General features: G+C 47.9%; 1 protein-coding gene across 1 annotated transcript in view; it reads right to left on the bottom strand.

Moving 5' to 3' along the window:
* Window positions 1–3,880: 3,880 nt before the first annotated feature.
* Window positions 3,881–20,352, bottom strand: part of ATG2A (autophagy related 2A) — a 68,017-nt gene continuing 51,545 nt past the window's right edge. Inside the window, exons 20-31 of the mRNA XM_070951517.1 lie at window positions 20,244–20,352; window positions 19,416–19,551; window positions 18,084–18,281; window positions 17,576–17,677; window positions 15,899–15,983; window positions 14,229–14,355; window positions 12,671–12,743; window positions 9,773–9,855; window positions 8,282–8,403; window positions 8,012–8,166; window positions 7,134–7,286; window positions 3,881–4,926 (exon numbers count right to left, since the gene is read on the bottom strand). The exon at window positions 20,244–20,352 is cut by the window's right edge and continues 121 nt beyond it. Coding sequence (XP_070807618.1) covers window positions 4,690–4,926; window positions 7,134–7,286; window positions 8,012–8,166; window positions 8,282–8,403; window positions 9,773–9,855; window positions 12,671–12,743; window positions 14,229–14,355; window positions 15,899–15,983; window positions 17,576–17,677; window positions 18,084–18,281; window positions 19,416–19,551; window positions 20,244–20,352 — 1,580 coding nt within the window. The 3' untranslated portion in view covers window positions 3,881–4,689. The remainder of the gene's footprint in view (window positions 4,927–7,133; window positions 7,287–8,011; window positions 8,167–8,281; window positions 8,404–9,772; window positions 9,856–12,670; window positions 12,744–14,228; window positions 14,356–15,898; window positions 15,984–17,575; window positions 17,678–18,083; window positions 18,282–19,415; window positions 19,552–20,243) is intronic.

The raw sequence follows: 20,352 nt of genomic DNA, 5'->3' as shown, positions 1-20,352 counted from the left end.
GTGTGAGAAAAGGGCATTTTTTTCCAGTGTCATGGTAGACGCTCGTTAAATGAATTATACAGTACCGTGATGGCGAACCTATGGCACGCGTGTCACAGGTGGCACACGGAGCCATATCGGTTGGGCACGCGAGCATTGCCCTAGCTCAACTCCAGCGTGCATGCATGCGCCGGCCAACTGATTTTCGGGCCTTCCGGAAGTCGGGAAACAGGCTGTTTCCGGCCTCCGGAGGGCCTCCAGAGGGGTGGGGAAGGCCCGTTTTTCACTCTCCCCAGGCTCCAGGGGCTTTCTAGGAACCTGGGGAGGGTGAAAATGGCCTTCCCCACCCCGCCCCGGAGGCCAGAAACGGCCCGTTTGTCGACTTCTGGTGGGATCGGAAGGCCTGTTTTTTGCACTCCCCAGGCTCCAGATGGTTTCTAGGAGCCTGGGGAGGGCCAAAACAGCCTTCCCCAGCCCCCGGAAGCCCTCCAGAGGGCAAAAAACGGGCCCACTGGGCCTACCATGCCATCGCATGCCAAAAGTGTGGGGAGCGCAGGGGGGCGGAGTCACATGCACATACACGGGGGGGGCATTGAATTATGGATGTAGGCATGTGTGCACGCAACCTGCCCAGGTTCCCCACGCTTTTGGCACGCGACGGCAAAAAAGGTTAGCCATCACTGATATAGTAAGTCAAAGACTTATCTGTACAGACTTTGAAGAAGGTTGCTAATAGTCCTCGACATACAACCACGACTGGGCCAGGGTCATCCATCGGTAAGCCATGTTAAGTGAACTAACTCTTTTCTGTTGTTGTTGTTTTTTTTGCTGCAGTTGTTAAAGAGAACCACTGCCGTTGTTAAGTGAATCACATGGTTGCTAAGCGAATCAGGCTTCCCCTGACTTTGCTTGTCGGAAGCTGGCTGGGAAGATTGCAAATGGCGGCCCCAGGGATGCTATAACTGGGGTAAATACGTAAGTACATATGCGCTAGTCGTTCCCGACTCTAGGGGGCGGTGCTCATCTCCGTTTCAAAGCCGAAGAGCCAGCGCTGTCCGAAGACGTCTCCGTGGTCATGTGGCCGGCACGACTCAACGCCAAAGGTGCACGGAACGCTGTTCCCTTCCCACCAAAGGGGGTCCCTATTTTTCTACTTGCATTTTTTAGGTGCTTTCGAACTGCTAGGTTGGCAGAAGCTGGGACGAGTCACGGGAGCTCACCCCGTTACGCGGCGCTAGGGATTCGAACCGCCGAACTCTTTCGATCGACAAGCTTAGCGCCTTTGCCACTGAGCCACCACATCCCTCTAAATACAATAAATACATGTCAGTTGCTAAAAGCTCAAATTTCAATCACATAACTCTGGGGATACGACGGTGGTTGCAAGAAGTGTGAGGACTTCTTGCAAGGCATTTTTTTCAGTACTGCTGTCATTTCAAACGGACGTTAAACAAACGGTCGTAAGTTGAGAACTATATGTCAGCCCTGTCCCTTCACTAACCCCTTCCTGCATCTGATTATGTCTGGTTAGGTCTGTGCAGCAGCTTAACCAGATCAGATCCGATCCAAGGTCTGTGCAGCAGCTTAACCAGGTTGGATCCAAGGTTTAGCAGCAGCTTAACCAGATCAGATCCGATCCAGGGTCTGTGCAGCAGCTTAACCAGGTCAGATCCAAGGTCTGTGCAGCAGCTTAACCAGATCAGGTTGGATCCAAGGTCTGTGCAGCAGCTTAACCAGGTCGGATCCAAGGTCTGTGCAGCAGCTTAACCAGGTCGGATCCAAGGTCTGTGCAGCAGCTTAACCAGGTCGGATCCAAGGTCTGTGCAGCAGCTTAACCAGGTCGGATCCAAGGTCTGTGCAGCAGCTTAACCAGGTCGGATCCAAGGTCTGTGCAGCAGCTTAACCAGGTCGGATCCAAGGTCTGTGCAGCAGCTTAACCAGATCAGGTTGGATCCAAGGTCTGTGCAGCAGCTTAACCAGGTTGGATCCAAGGTCTGTGCAGCAGCTTAACCAGGTCGGATCCAAGGTCTGTGCAGCAGTTTAACCAGATCAGATCCGATCCAAGGTCTGTGCAGCAGCTTAACCAGGTCGGATCCAAGGTCTGTGCAGCAGTTTAACCAGATCAGATCCGATCCAAGGTCTGTGCAGCAGCTTAACCAGGTCGGATCCAAGGTCTGTGCAGCAGTTTAACCAGATCAGATCCGATCCAAAGTCTGTGCAGCAGCTTAACCAGGTCAGAGGCAAAATCAAGCAGCTGCCTTTGCAAAGCAGGCTGAATCTGGTTAGTTTGGGTTTTGCTTAGCCTGCCGAATGGCCCGGGACCTTCCATTATTAACCTCAGGGTCGATTCAGGAAGTGGGTTTACTACATTGTGTAAACGCAGCTTTCAAGCTATAAATGAGCAAGCCGCATTTTCACCTGACCCACCTTGTAAGTGATCGAGCGGAGGGGGACGGAAGGGGAAGCCATCCAATTAGGGGACTGGAGGCTCAAACATAACAATGAACGGTTGCAGGAACTGGGCCTGGCTAGTCTAGTGAAGAGAAGGACCAGGGGAGACAGGAGAGCATCTTCCAATATTTGAGGGGCTGCCCCAGAGAAGAGGAAGGGGGTCCAGCTATTCTCCAAGGCACCTGAAGGCCAGACAAGGAAGAATGGATGGAAACTGAACAAGGAGAGATTCAACCTAGAAATAAGGAGGAATTTCCTGACAGTGAGAACAATCAACTGATGGAACAGAAGTTGCCTTCAGAAGTTGTGGGAGCTTCATCCCTGGAGGCTTCCAAGAAGAGACTGGACTGCCATCTCTCAGAAATGGTGTAGGGTCTCCTGCTTGGGCGGGGGGTTGGACTGGATGACCTCCAAGGCCCCTTCCAACCCTGTTAATCTTTTAAAGTGAACTTTATAATGACTTGAGAAGACCTCCGTTAGAATCTAGTTTTGGTCACCACACTATAAAAAAACACTTTGATACTCTAGAAAGAGTGCAGAGAAGAGCAACCAAGAGGATGAGGGGACCGGAGACCAAAACATACGAACAACGGTTACAGGAACTGGGCCTGGCTAGTCTAGTGAAGAGAAGGACCAGGGGAGACAGGAGAGCATCTTCCAGTATTTGAGGGGCTGCCACAGAGAGGAGGAAGGGGGTCAAGCTATTTCCTAAAGCACCTGAAGGCCAGACAAGGAAGAAGGGATGGAAACTGATCAACGAGAGATTAAATCTAGAAATAAGGAGGAATTTCCTGACAGTGAGAGCAATCAACCCATGGAACAGAAGTTGCCTTTGGAAGTTGTGGGAGCTTCATCCCTGGAGGCTTTCAAGAAGAGACTGGACTGCCATCGGTCAAAAATGGTGTAGGGTCTCCTACTTGGACAGGGGTTGGACTAGATGACCTCCAAGGTCCCTTCCGACTCTGTTAATCTGTTAAAAACATTACGGGTATACTAATATAGGTAGTTACGACCACAATTGAGATGTCTGTTCCTGTCAGTCATTTGGTAAGTGAGCTTTACCTCATTGTATGACGTTTCTTGCCGGAGTTGCTAAGTGAATCGTTGCAGTTGTTAAATTAGGAACCCGGTTACCTGATTCTGGTTTCCCCATTGGCTTTTTTAACAGATTTTTTTTTAACAGATTAACACATTTGGAAGGGACCTTGTAGGTCATCTAGTCCAACCCCCCGCCCAAGCAGGAGACTCTACACTGTTTCTGACAGATGGGGCCATTCCAGAGGTGGTATTAGCCGGTTCTCCAAACTGCTCAAAATTTCCGCTACCGGTTCTCCAGAACCTGTCTGAACCTGCTGGATTTCACCCCTGGTTTGATCTAACCCTGGCAAGTTTAACCCAACATGGATCGGATTTAAGCAAAGCTAGGATTAAAGAAACTGAAGTTTGTTTGTTTTTTTTAAAAAAAACCTTGATTGGATACATCACACATTTGGCCTCAAACATTAAACCATCTTTTTTGAGCTGCATCTCGGGATACGCTAAGCAGGAGAGAATTCCCAGAAAGTCCAAAAAAAAAAAAAAAAAAAAAAAAGTCAAAATGGCATTTGGGCAACCGCAAAGACTGCCAGCTCAACTCTTTCGAACTCGGCTCCTTTGCGAAAAACACACCTGCTGTAACCGGAGCGATGGCAACTGTCATGGCCCAACGCGGTTTGGAAAAATCCGTCCGGTTGTTCCTCTTCCTTGCACGCGGACCGCGGAAAACCGGGCGAATGCAAAACACCACGGCTGTATATCTTGGGTTTCCAAGCTGGCCCTTAAATCCAAGGAGCCCTCTTGCCAATCATTAAGCCAGGATCTGACCAGGATCCAAGCAAGCGAGAGCTGAAAACGAGTCACATCCTTTAATCTCAAATTATTTTTTTCTCTCCCCTTCTGCACCCCCCCCCAAGTACTTTTGTTTGGGGGGGGAGAATAGACCTGCAGACCATGCATCGAACCGGGGGGGGGCAGCGGGAGACACCCCCCCCAAAAAAGTACAGAAATAAGGGCGAGGCGGGAGGAGATGGCTGCCGACCCTTTGCGGCCTTGTGCAGGATCTGGCGGCTGGGTGGGTGGGCTCGTGTCCAGGCCATATTGAACGCCCCCCTTTCCTCAGAGTTGTGGCCGTCTCCTCCGTGGCTGTGCAAATGACCGAGCGGGGCCTGGGTCCGTGGTTTGGATCCTGTGGGGGTGGGGGTGAAGGAGCCCCCCCCCCAGCTAATCCTGGCTCTCTTCCAAGCGCCACTTGAGCGATTCTTCCTTCAAGGCGTCGGGTTTGATCTGGTTCCGCATCCCGCCCAGGAGGTTGGAAGTGGCCTCGGAGGCCACGATCAGTGGCTTGACCACGGTGGGAGGGATCTGCCGCAGGACGCCGCCCACGGCCCCCGTGATGCCCTTCTGCTCGTGCCCACGGGCTGCCACGTCGCAGATGGCCTGGGCCGTGTCTATGACGCCCTGTAGGGGGGAGACAGGAAAGAGGAGTTGGAGGCAAGAAAGGTCCCTCTACTCGGCCACTGGGTTGAGGCAGGGGTGAAATGCTCCCGGTTCGGACCGGATCGCCCGATCCGGTAGCGATGGTGGCGGGTGGTTCAGAGAACCGGTAGCAAAAATCCCTGCAACACCCCCCCCCTCACTATGCCCAGTTGAGCAGCACAATCATCAGAGGCTTTTTTTTAACTTTTAAAAGCATTTTTTCTACAACCTCTTCGGCCAAAAAAATGCTTTTAAAAGTAAAAAAAAAATGCTTTTAAAAGAAAAAAATGGTTTTAAAAGCCTCTGACGATCCCAGCTGAATTGCCTAGTCGTCGGAGGCATTTAAAAGAAAAAAAGCCTCTGCCGATCAGGCAACTCAGCTGGGATCGTCAGAGGCTTTTAAAAGAATTTTTTTACAACCTCTTCAGCCGAAGAGATTGTACAAAAAATGCTTTTAAAAGTTTAAAAAAAAAAAAACAATTGGCCACGCCCACCCAGTCACATTACCCCCACAAGCCACGCCCACAGAACCAGTAATAACAAATTTTAGATTTCACCACTGGGTTGAAGGTAGAAGTATTCCTCGACTTGCGGCGTCAACTGAGCCCCAAATTACTGTTGATAAGCCAGCCAGTTTTGTTAAGTGAATTTTGCAATTTTATGAGCTTTCCTGCAAACCGTTAAGTGAATCACTTGCAGCTGTTAAATTAGTAACACAGTTGTTAAGCGAATCCGGCTTCCCCATTGACTCTGCTTGTCAGGAGGTTGCAAAAGGGGATCATGTGACACACACATACCCCCAGGACGCTGCGATCGTCTTAAGTGTGAGTCGAGCATCTAAATTTCGATCCAGGGGGTGTCGCAACGGTCGTAAGTGTGGAAAATGGTCCTACAGTGGCCAAAATTGTGGAAACCTTTTGGGAAAAGTGTATTTTCTAAAACTAGCTAATAGCACCACATTTTTGGGAGTGATACCATATAATTATATATCGATGGAAAGATAATTTAATTAAGAATGTGGTGCAATAACTTTGATGAAGGATTTGCTATTAGAATAGCAGTGATGGTATAAAGAAGAAAAGTGAAACATGTAGAAAAAAAGGAGATGCACAAAAATGATCACCATAGAAAAAACGAGATATAGAGAAATGATCCCCATGTCAATGAATACTTCGTTGGGTAACTTTTAGCATGAATGACGGCCTTACAACGTCTTCCCATGGAGGAAACCGAGTCTTTGAGTTCTACAGCTGTTCTCATGCGAAACCAAGATGGAATGATGCCTTCTATTAACTGGGTTTTATTGCTGGGTTGCTTCTGACTAACCAGTATTTTTAGTCGGCTCCACAGATTTTCAATGGGGTGAAGGTCTGGGCTATTCCCAGGCCATTCCAGCAGTGGAATAGGATTATCTTTTGAAACTCCAAAATAAAAAAAGTGGTATTATTAGCCATCAAACCTCAAAAATACACTTTTCTCAAAAGGTTCCCACAATTTTGGCCACTACTGCAAGACACTTTTTTCTGGGCCGTTGTAACTTTGAACCGTGACATGAATGGTTTCAGGTGAAGGCTACCCACTGGAGGTCTCCTTCCTTGGGCAGGGGGTTGGACTAGATGACCTCCAAAGTCCCTTCCCCAACCCTGTTGCTCTATGCATTTTGGGCTCAGCAACTGGCTGGCATTTACGCCCAGTTGTAGCATCCCGCAGTCACGTGATCACGAACGACAATATTAAATTTTTGGGGGCCGAAAACTGATGTCCGCCTCCTGTCTTAAGGTAATTTAACAATAGGTTCGTTTAACGACCGCAGATCGACTTAGTGGCAATGGACTCGCTTTAAAAATGATGACGGCCATAAATTAGATATTGTTGGATAGGCAGCCGGGCTAAGAAATCGGGCGACTGGGAGTTCTAGTCCAACTGTGCTGGGTGACCTCGGGCCGGTCACTGTCTCTGAGCCCCCAAAAAGAAACAATGGTAAAGAGACATTGCTGAAAAACCTTGGCAGGGATCTGTCCAGACCATGGAGATCCCTGATCCAGACGGACTCCAAGAATCAAACAGGATTAAATAAAAGATTTTTTTGGGGGGGGGGAATAGAAAGAGGATGTCAGCCCCTCCCCAACACCAAAGATGGGGCTAAATCTCTCCCCCCAATCCTCGCCTGCAACCCCGGGGAGGATCACCTCGCGCACGGTGTCGTAGGCCTTGGCCACCCCTTCGCGTAGATCTGCCGGCTGATGGCCCCGTCGTAGTTTGCGGGCGTATTTCCTGTCCGGCAGGGCGCGGGATGGCGGAGCCGTGGGAGACAGGATGTCGTAAACGGTCTCGGCTGTGGCCTGAGAGGGGGGAAAAGAGAGAGAGAGAGGGAAAGGTTGGACATCTATAAAGGAGGGGAGGGCCGAGTTTCTCCCTGGAGAAGGGGTAGACTTGGGGGGGTCTAGGTTAGGGCTGGCCAGCTACGGCGAATGTATAACCTGTGGACTTCAATGCCCAGAATTCCCTGCGCTTCAATTCCTGTGGATTGAAGTCCACAGGTGGTACAGTTGCATTCTGGGAGTTGAAGTCCACAGATGGTAGGTGCCTGGCTGAGGAATTCTGGGAGTTGAAGTCTAAAAGTGGTACATTTGCCTGACTCAGGAATTCTGGGAGTTGAAGTCCATTCAGATGGTAGGTTCCTGGCTGAGGAATTCTGGGGGTTGAAGTCCACAGCTGGAACAGTTATTTGGCTCAGGAATTCTGGGAATTGAAGTCCACTGTGGCAGTTTCCTGGCTCAGGAATTCTGGGAATTGAAGTCTAAAAGTGGCACAGTTGCCTGACTCAGGAATTCTGGGAGTTGAAGTCCACAGATGGTAGGTGCCTGGCTGAGGAATTCTGGGAACTGAAGTCTAAAAGTGGCACAATTGCCTGGCTGAGGAATTCTGGGAGTTGAAGTCCACAGGTGGTTCAGTCACTGTAGTTGCCCACCCCTGAGTCTAGATTCTGCTCCCCCACCCCCACCCACCATTTTGGGCTGGGCTTTGGCAGACCCCTCCCTCCCTGAGCAGACCCCTCCCTGGAAACCTGAATAGCCTGCACCAGGCGGTTGCTGAGCTCGAGGGCCGCTGAGGCGGTAGAGGTGCCGAAAGAGGCAGCGCCGCGTTGCAGGCCACGGATGATGCGCCCGTCCTTGCGGTACTGCTCGATGGGCAGCCAGAAGAGGTCCCGCAGGCCGTGGACTGGAGGGGGGGAGGGAGGGAGGAGAAAAAAAAGGGAGGGGATGAGGAGAAGGAGAAGGCGTGCAGCCCACCCACCCACTTCCAACCCAAACGGGGACAGAGGGGGCCAACTCACAGAGCTGCACGAAGGAGTGCATGGGCCCGACCCCTCCCAGGATGCCCGGCAGCTGGTTTTTACGGATGTCCGTCAGCCACTCGGTCAGGGCGTAGCTGACCACCTTCTCCACCCCTAGTAGCCTGGAAAGAGAGAGGAGGGGCACCGATGGGGCAGCGAACAGGTAGACGTCCCACAGGTGCTTTTTTCAAGAGGCAACTGGACTTTCTGGGTTTTTTTCTTTGAAGATGTTTCGCTTCTCATCCAAGAAGCTTCTTCAGCTCTGACTGGATGGTGGGGAAGGGAAGGATTGATACTCCTTGCAGACAGCTGGTCATTTGCATCCTTTTTAGAGAGTCATTGAGGCCACTTGGAGGCTTATCTGTGTCCTCAGGGTCACCCGAGTGGTGCAAATGAGTGTGGAGCCTTCTGGGAACTGCTGAAAGGACTTCGTTGTAGACTGGAGATACTCTGTTTCTCCGAAAATAAGACCCAACTGGAAAATAAGCCCTAGCATGATTTCTCCCCCCCACGCCCACAATGCTCGTAAAATAAGCCCTAACCCAAAAATAAGCCCCCGTTAAGATCGTCAGCCAGATGGATGCATTGAGTACTGTATTTCTCTAAAAAAAAATAAGCCCTAATCAGAAAAATAAGCCCTAGTGTGTCTTTTGGAGCAAAAATTAATATAAGATCCGGTCTTATATTCGGGGAAACGTGAGTAGATGATGCCGTATCCCTCCCGCTCTGTTGAGGGAGGGCTGTTCAAATTGGACACAGATGGCCTCTTGGACCCCTCTTTCAACCAACGGTCCTCTCTGTCCAAAATGTGGACTTTGCTGTTTTCAAAAGAGCGGCCTTTGTCCTTTAAATGCAGATGGACTGCTGGATTTTGTCCTGATGGGTTTGTTCTCCTATGTTGTGCCATGCGTTTGTGAAGTGGTTGTTTTGTTTCCCCAATGTACACCATCTATCTCCAGTCTACAACGAAGTCCTTTCAGCAGTTCCAAGAAGGCTCCACACCCCATTTGCGCTACTCGGGTGACCCTGAGGACCCAGAGAAACCTCCAAGCGGCCTCAATGACCATCTATAAGGATGCAAATGTCCAGCGGTCTGCAAGGAGTATCAATCCTTCCCAGCCCGAATTAATACTCATGAAACTCTGTTTGTGTGCATGTGTGTGGTATCCTGGTTAAATATGTTGTGGTTTTTTTTTAAAAGATAAACAGATCAAGCAAGGAAAAAGCCTTAAAAAACCAGAGGGTCAGATAGCCTCCTCCCTTCATAATCCACCCTCTTTCCTGGCCACGTATTAACAGATTAACAGAGTTGGGAGGGACCTTGTAGGTCATCTAGTCCAACCCCCCGCCTAAGCAGGAGACCCTACATCATTTCTGACAAATGGCAGTCCAGTCTCTTCTTGAAAGCCTCCAGATCATATGCATTGTTAGAATCCTGCCCCACACTTCCCTGACCCCTAAGTAACAGAGGGAAGGGGGGGGTCTCTTTACCCATGGCGACAGCAGAGTCTCTTCAGTTTCAGCTCGGAGCAGTTGAGTTGAGCCAAACCGATCAGAATGCCAGCGAAGGTGCCCTGGTGGGAAAGGAAGCAACGAGAGGGGAAAGTATTTTTTATAAAGTTTTAAAATGTTTCATTCCAACATTTTAAACCTCAACATTTTTAATTGTCATACATTGCTTTTATAGTTTGATGTTTTGCTGTCTTACCGTCCAGAGTCCCTCTTTGGAGGGAGGCTGGCGGAGGAATAATGTGAAATACGAATAAATAAAATAAAGGAAACGTGTGTGAACTCAATCAGAACAGAGCCGGAAGGGACCCTGGAGGTCTTCTAGTCCAACCCCCTGCTCAAGCAGGAGACACTATACCATTTCAGACAGGTGCATGTCCAGTCACTTTTTAAAAGCCTCCAGTGATGGAGCACCCACAGCTTCTGGTGGCAAGCAGTTCCACTGGTTAATTGTTCTCACTGTTAGGAAGTTTCTCCTTAATTCCAGGTTGCTTCTCTCCTTTTTTTTTTTTTTAAATATATTTTATTTCTTTAAAAAAATACAAACAGAAAGTTTATCAACAAACAGATCGCAGTGAGAACCTTACACAATACATTACATTCAGTCCAAATATACAAATGAGAAATAAAAACTAAGCTAACATTGTCCTCTTTTTATTCTGTTATTTAACCAAACATACCATAGGTCCCAACATTGGAAATATGCGGAATCTTTCTGATCTCTTAAAATTTTTGTTAGCCTATCGGCTTCTGCACATTCCATAATTTTCCCTAAAATCATATCTTCAGATGGTAGGTCTTTTCCCTTCCAATTTTGGGTGAGACATATTCTTGCTGCAGTTGTAATATAGACAATCAGATAACATTTGTTAGTGCCTATTTTATCTGGCCTAATGTTTAGTAAGTAAAATTCAGGTTTCAGTTGTAATTTGTAGCCAGTAATTTCTAACAACCACCTCTGAATAAGTTTCCAAAATTCAATTACCCTGGGACAGGTCCACCATACATGGAAATAAGTACCTAGCTCCCCACACTTCCAACAGTTTGGGGAGAGTCCAGGAAACATTTTGGATAATCACCTGCCAGGTTGCTTCTCTCCTTGATTAGTTTCCATTCATTGTTTCTTGTCTTGCCTTCTGGTGTTTTGGAGAATAATTTGACCCCTTCTTCTTTGGGGCAGCCCCTCAAATACTGGAAGACTGCTATCATGTCACCCCTAGTCCTTTCTTTCACTGGATTGGCCATACTCAAATCCTGCAACCGGTCTCCGGGCCTTTAATCATCCTAGTTGCTCTTCTCTGCACTTTTTCTAAAGTCTCAACATTTATTTTTGTAGTGTGGACCCAAAACTGGATGCAGAATTCCAGGTGTGGCCCTTACTAAGGCTTTATAAAGCGGTACTAATACTTCACCTGATTTTGATTCTATCCCTCTGTTTATACAACCAAGGTGTCAGGTTTTCAGGCTGTCTTCAAATAAATTGCATCACAAACAAAGTCTTTTATAAAACAAATTTCCATTTTATTAAGCACAGCACTTTTTACACCGACTCGTTGCAGCCGGCACCGACGTGCTGCCCCAAAACCCCTCCTCTTCCTTCCCCCACTCCTCTGCATTCATTGGCCATCTTCCCAATCATTCACCCCTAATCTACTGCTCCAATTCAAAGAATTTCCCCCCTCCCATCCATCTCCTAGGGGACATTATCTCCAGAGGAAATAAGTAGGTGAAAGGCAACCGTCCCGTTACAGACGCCTGCATTCTCCTTCTTATGTCAGCATCTTGACGTGCTGACACAAAGATTGTATTTGCTTTTTTGGCTGCTGCAATACATGGCTGGCTTGTGTTTAAGCGTTTGTCTACTAGGACTCCAAGGTCCGTCTCACAGTTATTTATTTTTGAGCCAGGTTTCACCTAATCTGTACTTGTCCCTTTGGTTTTTCTAAGGAGAAATTTGTCTACTGTGAGAACAATTAACCAGTGGGACGGTTTGCTTCCAGAAGTTGTGAATGCTCCAATACTGGAAAGTATTTTTTATTGATTTTACAACACCACAACACAACATACAAAACATCAACACGCCATGCGTGTGTCTTTTTACATATCAGTTTCGTTTCTCTTACTTTCTACTTTCTACATTCCCCATTTTTCTCATTCTTTATTGTCTTTATCTTTATCGTCCCTTTATTTCTAGTTTTATTCATTTACAATATTTTACACATTTATCACATCATTTATTTATTTGTTTGTTTGTTTGTTTGTTTTATTGGTTCGATTTATATGCTGCCCTTCTCCGGAGACTCAGGGCGGCTTACAATGCGTTAAGCAATAGCCTTTATACTTTTGTATAGACCTGCTTAGTAGGGCTTTCGGCCCCCCCTAAGTGGTGTTCTTTTTTATACAAAGTCAGCTTATTGCCCCCACAATCTGGGTCCTCATTTTACCTACCTCGGAAGGATGGAAGGCTGAGTCAACCTTGAGCCTGGTGAGATTTGAACTCTCAGTAATTGCAGGCAGCTGGCAGCTAAGTGCTACTTAACAGCACTTTAGTCCACTGCACCACCAAGGCTCCTTTATTCTCTTTTGCCTTCCCTAGTCTTTAGCCAATCGTACCACTTATTCCATACTTGATCATATTCTGTACCTTCTTTTTCTTTTATTCCTTTCATTAAATTTATCCATCTCCGCACAGTCCAGAATTTCCAACACTGGAAAGTTTTAAGAAGAGATTGGACAATCATTTGTCTGAAATGGTACAGGGCTTCCTGCCTGAGCAGGGGGTTGGACTAGATGACCTCCAAGGTCCCTTCCAACTCTTGTCATTCCGTGATTTCTGTTAACCTGGGGGGCAAAGGGCTTGGCGTGGCTTTAGCTACTCACCACCTGGTCCACAGTGACGTGCTTCCCGTGGTAATCCAGCCAAATGGGGACCTCGGACGTGAACCGGAATTCCCTGAGGAGGAAGAAGAAAAAAAAAACAGTTGGAGTGATGGCCTGTCCCATTTTTGGGAGGCCGGGAGAGGAGGGGACATTTTCTGGATCGAAGTTTTCACTCCCATCTTTAATGGAAAATCTGTCATCAGTACCCCAAGGAGGTCTGTAATAATTCTCAGCCATTGATAAGAGAACAGTCGTAAGGCAAGGAATATTTGTAATGAACACCCATCTTTTTGAAGGATCTCTCTCTGTCTCTGTCTTTCTCTCTTTCTTTCTGTCTCTGTCTCTGTCTCGCTCTTTCTCTCTCTGTCTCTCTCTCTCTGTCTCTTTCTATCTCTCTATCTCTCTCTCTTCGTCTCTCGCTTTCTCTCTTTCTCTGTCTCTTTCTTTCTCTGTCTCTGTTTCTCTGTGTCTCTTTCTGTCTCTCTCTGTCTTTGTCTCTGTCTCGCTCTTTCTCTGTCTCTCTCTGTCTCTGTCACTTTCTATCTCTGTCTCTCTCTGTCTCTCGCTTTCTCTCATTCTCTGTCTCTTTCTTTCTCTGTCTCTGTTTCTCTGTGTCTCTTTCTGTCTCTCTCTGTCTTTCTCTCTTTCTTTGTCTCTGTCTCTGTCTCTGTCTTGCTCTTTCTCTGTCTCTCTCTGTCTCTGTCACTTTCTATCTCTCTTTCTCTGTCTCTCTCTGTCTCTTGCTTTCTCTCTTTCTCTGTCTCTTTCTGTCTCTGTTTCTGTGTCTCTTTGTCTCTCTTTCTCGTCTCTCTCTTTCTCTCTGTGTCTCTCTTTCTTTCTGTCTCTCTCTGTGTTTCTCTGTGTCTCTCTTTCTTTCTCATCTCTCTCTGTCTCTGTTTCTCTGTGTCTTTGTCTCTGTCTCTCTTTCTCATCTCTCTTTCTCTGTCTCTCTTTCTTTCTGTGTCTGTGTCTCTGTCTCTCTCACTTTCTCTTTCTCTGTCTTTCTCTTTCTCTCTCTCTCTCTCTGTTTCTGTGTCTCTCTCTGTCTTTTTCTTTCTCTCTCTCTGTTTCTCTGTGTGTCTCTGTCTGTGTGTCTCTGTCTCTCTCTTTCTCTCTGTCTCTGTGTCCCTCTCTGTCTCTTTCTCGTCTCTCTCTCTTTCTGTCTCTTTGTCCCTCTCTCTATCTCTTTCTCTGTCTGTCTGTCTGTCTCTCTCACACACACAAACAGACAAACAGATACACAAATATGGAAAGGGGGTGTGGCCTTGATTGCATACCACCTTCGGAATTTTTTTTAACAAACCCCCAGCATTCTCTCCTTATCGGTCCTGTCTGGAAATACTAAACTTCAAAAATTAGATTAATGCTAAACTGGCTGGGGAATTCGGGGAGTTGAAGTCCACCCGTCTTCAACTTGCTGAGGTTGCAAAACAGTGTTCGATCTGAACTCCGGAGGGGCATCCCTTGTTCCATTGAGGGTCCCCATCCATTTTCCCACCCTTACAATCCCCTTCCCGCCGGCCCCCAGCCCCCCCCCCCCCCCCCCCCGCATCCATACCGGAAATAAATGGGCTGCTCGGAGGAAGAGGAGGCATTGGAGCTGTTTTCACTGGTCGTGGTCTCCACCGAAGTCGCCATCATCCTCTCGGCTGCCTCGGAGTCCTTCCCGGGGGACTCGACACGACCTGGAGGGGTGACCTCTTTTTAAAGGCCCTTCTTGTCCCACAAAACTCCTCCCGACCCTCTTCTGTGCACCCAGGACTTGAGACAAGCACCCATCATCCCCAGCCAAAGAAAGACAAACACAGTAGAACTGCAATCCAGGCTGAGAGGCCGGGAAATGCAGTTTGGCCCTCTCGATAGGGCAAAAACTACATTTCCCATTGTCACGTTCTCACATGGGCTTCGGTGTGGGTCTTTGTGTTCCCACTCGTGTGAACGTTGTCACAGGTATTCACTATCCCACTCAAACAAGCCTCCTTGTGGGAACTTGTGTCCCCACTTGCACGAACGTCGCAGGAGCTCATGAATGCACCTGCCCCTCCCACCATATCATCCCCTCTCCTCGATCCGTGGCACAGACCTGGAAAAGGTTGGGGAATTCTGGCCTAGCTCGGACAGAAGGCCACGTAATAGCAATAGCAGTAGCAATAAGACTTATATACAGCTTCACCGTGCCTTTACAGCACTCTCTGTGTAAAGCACGCTGTGTAAAGTGGTTTACACAGTCAGCCTCTTGCCCCCCCCAACAATCTGGGTCCTCATTTTATCCACCTCGGAAGGACGGAAGGCTGAGTCAACCTTGAGCCGGTCAAACACGAACCACTGGCAGTTGGCAGAGTTAGCCTGCAATGCTGCATTCTAACCATTGTGCCACCAGGGCAAATAGAATAGGAATAGGAGTAGGAGTAAAATAGCAATAGCACTTAGACTAATATCCCGCTTCACAGTGTTTTACAGCCCCCTCTAAGCGGTTTACAGAGTCAGCCTCTTGCTCCTAACAATCTGGGTCCTCATTTTACCAACCTCGGAAGGACGGAAGGCTGGGTCAACCTTGAGCCGGTCAAACATGAACCACTGGCAGTAGGCAGAGTTAGCCTGTAATACTGCCGTCTAGAAGGAAGGGAGGGAAGGAAGGAAGGAAGGAGGAAAGGAAAGAAGAAGGAAAGGAAGGAAGGAAGGAAGGAGGGAGGGAGGGAGGGAGGGAGGGAGGGAAGGAAAGAAGGAAGGAAGGAAGGAAGGAAGGAAGGAAGGAAGGAAGGAAGGAAGGAAGGAAGGAAGGAAGGAAGGAAGGACAGTAGCACTTAGACCTACCGGTATATACCGCTTCATAGTGCTTTACTGCCCTCTCCAAGAGGTTTTGAGCCAGTCGGTCAGAATTGAACTGCCGGCAGTGGGCAGAGTTAGCTTAGAATACTGCATTCTAACCACTGGGAGGGAGGAAGGAAGGCCATAGCCCTTAGACTTATATCCCAGTTCACAGTGCTTTTCAGCCCTCTCTAAAGCAGTTTACAGAGTCAGCCTCTTGCCCCCAACTATCTGGGTCCTCATTTTAACCACCTTGGAAGGACGGAAAGACGGAAGGAAGAACCACCTTGGAAGGACGGAAGGAAGAACCATCTTGGAAGGAAGGAAGGACAACCTTGAGCCGGTCAGGATCAAACTGCTGGAGTGAGCAGTGAATTCTAACTACTGCACCAACATGGATCACGGTAAGGAGGGACCTACCTTCAGAGCCAGCTTCCATGGGCACGACGGGATTGATGCTGGCCGCCACGCTGGTGAAAAAGTCTTTGAGGAAAAACAAGGCGTCCTGGAAGCAGAAGAAGAGCAGAGAAGGGGTGAAGGAAAGTCTGTCTCCCTTGGAAGCACCAACTCAGGTGCCTCCCGACTCTTCAGGTGGACCAGAGAGGAAACACAAACAGATGAACTAATTCTACGGGTGGACCTCAGCTTACAAAACTTCACTTAATGACCGTCCAAAGTTACGACGACAGTGAAAAAAGCTGACTTAGGACCATTTTGCAAACTTATGGCCATGGCGAGATCTCCCGGTGGTCACGTGATTTACTTTTGGATACTCGGCAACCGGTTCATATCTATGACGGTGGCCCTATCCCGGGGTCACGTGATACCCTTTGGCGACCTTCTCACCAAACCAGAGTCAGAGGGAAAGGCCAGATTCACTTAGCATCCGTGTTACTAATTGAACCCACTGCAGTGATTCGCTTAACCAACGCAGCAGGGAAAGTCGCAAAAATGGGGCAAAACACGCTGAACAAAATTTCTCACTCAGCAACATAAAATTCTGGCCTCAATTGTGGTCATAAGTAGAGGACTACCTGTATTTACAGTGGCAGAATCTTGCAAGTCTGAAGATACAATTCTCCCCGCCCCCTCCCTCAATCTCTTTTACAGCCTGAGAAACTAGGGAGGGTTTCTTCTGAGCCTTTTTCTTTGCCCAATATACAGTTATGGGCTAAGCTGTCTCTTATCTGACTGTTCTCTAAAGCTACATTAATAGAATCTTTCAATTCTGAAAGTACAAATCTCTCAGACTGCGGACACTGCCATGATTGGGCCATGTGACTTCGTGTATTTTACAGCCTGAAAAACTAGGGAGGGTTCCTTCTGAACCTATATCTCCTCCCATTATGCAGCTCTGGGCTAAGCTATCTCTTATCCAACTGTTCCCTAAAGCTACATTAATAGAATCTTTCAACTCTGAAAGTACAAATCTCCCACTCGTGTCTTTTACAGCCTGAGAAACTAGGGAGGGTTTCTTCTGAGCCTTTTTTCTTCGCCCGTTATACAGTTATGGGCTAAGCTGTCTCTTATCCGACTGTTCCCTAAAGCTACATTAATAGAATCCTTCAATTCTGAAAGTACAAATCTCCCACTCGTGTCTTTTACAGCCTGAGAAACTAGGGAGGGTTTCTTCTGAGCCTTTTTTCTTCGCCCGTTATACAGTTATGGGCTAAGCTGTCTCTTATCTGACTGTTCCCTAAAGCTATATTAATAGAATCCTTCAATTCTGAAAGTACAAATCTTCCACTCGTGTCTTTTACAGCCTGAGAAACTAGGGAGGGTTTCTTCTGAACCTTTTTCTTTGCCTATTATGCAACTCTGGGCTAACTTGCCCTTTATCTAATTGCTCCCTAGAGAGGCTTTCTTGCCCCATTTTTCCAAGATCTTTCCCACATACCCTTATCCTTCCCAAGCAAGTTTGGAAAGGTCAGCCGGAACTGCAAAAGTGGAAGAATCCAGACACCCCTCCTCTTCCTATCTTGGTTTTGCCCAATTCATGTAAAGGATAGTAGCTCAGTGGCAAGGAGCTAAATTCATCCACCGTCTCACAACTCCTGACTGAGCTTGCCACCCGATCAACAGGGAGGCGTCCTTTACCTGGTCTATGTTGAGTCGGAGAGGCATCAAGGAGACCCTTAGGCAGCACTCGGGACCCCCCACGCCAGCTTCAGGGCAGACGTGAAGAGCTTTGATGGTGAGCTGGAAAAAAAAAAAGAAGGAAGAGAATTGGTATTGCCGGATGGGAAATTCTGGGACTTTAAACAGATTAACAGAGTTGGAAGGGAACTCGAAGGTCATCTAGTCCAACCCACTGTCCAAGCAGGAGACCTTCCACCATTTCTGACAGATGGCAGTTCAGTCTCTTCTTGAAAGCCTCCAGTGATGAAGCTCCCACAACTTCTGAAGGCAACTTCTATTCCATGGATTGATTATTCTCACTGTCAGAAAATTCCTCATTTTTTCCAGGTTGAATCACTGCTCTTGGTTTTAACCTGGTTTTAGCATGTTGTGGGAACTGAACCAGAAACCCCCAGTCTCTTTCCCCAAGGCAAGACTAACTGAAACAGCTGATAGCCGGCTCGAGCAACCCCAATCTGGTTCTTACCATGTTAGAATGGGCCCTCCGGGGCAGGAGCTCGCTGCTGTACAGGTAGAGGAACTTGTTGATCTGCGAGGAGGCCAGGCGGTCTCGGATCTCCAGCTCCTGGACAACGAATACCTGCCTGGCTAAGGGCTGCTCCTCCGATTCCAGGGATGGCTTCTCGGATGCTCCAGTCGAGTAGGATTCGTGCTGGAAACTCACCTGAGAGCAGAGAGGAAGGGGGAAGCGTCACTGACACAGTACGAGCTATGTACTCTGGGCATCTTCACTACAGGTAGTCTGTCAACCCTGAAGGTGACCTGACCGAAGCCATCTTGGAAGAGGGATAAGGGAGAGGGGATTAGAGATAGATGGGATTTTGTGGTCAAAACAAAATACTTTCTCTTGGGAACCAAGGTCATTCTCACGCCTGGTCAGAGGAAGGTGGAGTGATGTCACCAGGCAACCAGAAAGTGCCGTGATTGGATCATGCAGCTGATTGTTTTGAGAAAGTGACAAACTTTCACTTTTAATTAGGTGAAAACTGTGGGAACCTTCAGAGTCGGTTTTCACCAGATCTGTGCCAATATGTGGTCACTAAATGAATGTTATGTTGTAAATTGAAGACTGCCTATACTTGTTTGCCACTGTTGTCTGACGTTGCCCCACTTGCCCTCTGGATATCTGCTTCCAGGGTTTTGTTCCTCTCCTCTCCTCTTTTCTCTCTCCTCTTCTTTGTGTCTTCTCTATCTCCCTTTTTCTCTTCTCTCTCTTCTTTCTCTTTCTTTTCTTCTCTCATCTTTTTCTCTCTCTTCTTCTCCTCTTTTTTCTTGCTTTCTCTTTCTTTTTTCTTCTCTCTCTCCTCTTTCTATTCTTTCTTTCTTTTCATTTTTCCTCTTGCTTTTCTTTTCTTTCTTCTCATCTCTCCTCTCTCCTTCTCTTCTCTCTTCTTTTTCTTGCTCTTTTTTCTTTTTTCTATTCTCTCTTCTCTTCCTTCTCTTCTCTTGCTTTTCTTATCTCCTTTTCTCTCTTCTCATCTCCTTTCTCTCTCCTCTCTCCCTCCTTCTCTTTGCTCTTCTCTTATATATTCTTTTTTCTTTCTTTTCTTCTCTCTTCTATTGTCTCTTCTCACTTCTTTCTCTGTCTCTTTTCTTCTCCCCTCTTTCTTTTCTTTTCTCATCTCCTCTCTCTCTTTCCCTCCCTCTCTCCCTCTCCTCTCCCCTTCCCTTCCCTCTTCCCCACTGAAAAATATGGGGCTGCTGCCTGTCTCTTCTGGCTGCCCCGAAAATGCCCCGAAATCAAGGCTGCTCAGAAACCCTCCTCCCGACCCTGCAGAGCAGCCCCTACCCGTCTCACCTTTGTAAGCTGGATTTCCATCAGCAGGTCGTGGATACGACCGGGGCCTCCTTGAGCCCGCCAGGAGCTCTGGGGTCGGCTGGACACCGAAGACCGAGAGGGGGAGGAACGGGTGCTGGGAAGGCTTGATTTCGTCCTGAAATTGGGAAGAAGTGGTGATCAGGTATCGGTTGGTTATTAATATCCCCCAAAAGATCTGGCCAATCTCTTGCCAACATCAGCTTTTTCAAAGTTAGCAGCTGTAAGATGGGTGGACTTCAACTCCCAGGATTCTCCATCTTTGCTGACTGTGGAATTCTGGGAGTTAAAGTCCACCCATCTTATACAGGTAGTCCTCGACTTATGACCACAATGGACCCCAAAATTTCTGTTGCTAAGGGAGACAATGGGTAAGCGAATTTCACCCCATGTTACGGTTCGTCTTGCCACCGTTGCTAAGTGAATCACTGCAGTTCTTCAGTTCATAACACGGTTCTTAAATGAACCTGGCTCCCCCCCACCCCCACATTGACTTCGCTGGTCGCAAAAGGGGATCCCATGACGCCACGACGGTCATAAATATGAGCCAGTTGCCAAGCATCCCAATTTTGACCAGGTGACCCTGAGAAAAACGGCCATAAATCACTTTTTCCCCCAATGTTGTCGTAACTTTGAATGGTCACTCAATGAATTGTTTAAGTCGAGGACCACCTGCAGTTGAGAAACACTGATCCACGTAAAAAAGGAGAACTTTTTCTCAAACGATTGAGCTTCAAAACAGGGAAGCCAACTTAGCTCAGAAACTTGTCGGACGAAAGCAGAGAGCAGATCCCGAAAAGGAAGAATTACCTGGGGGAATGCATGTGTCCAGAAGGCGAGCGCCCCGGCCCAAAATCTCTGCCCCCGTAGAGATGCCAGACCACCGAAATTTCCCGCATCACGACTCGGCTCTCCGGCA

The sequence above is a fragment of the Pituophis catenifer genome, unplaced genomic scaffold (genome assembly GCF_029215685.1).
Source record: "Pituophis catenifer annectens isolate HBS135680 unplaced genomic scaffold, rPitCat1.0.hap2 SCAF_10, whole genome shotgun sequence".
Lineage (NCBI taxonomy): Eukaryota > Metazoa > Chordata > Lepidosauria > Squamata > Colubridae > Pituophis > Pituophis catenifer.
Note: the sequence above shows the minus strand (reverse complement) of the source record. Positions and strands in the feature narration are given on the sequence as shown.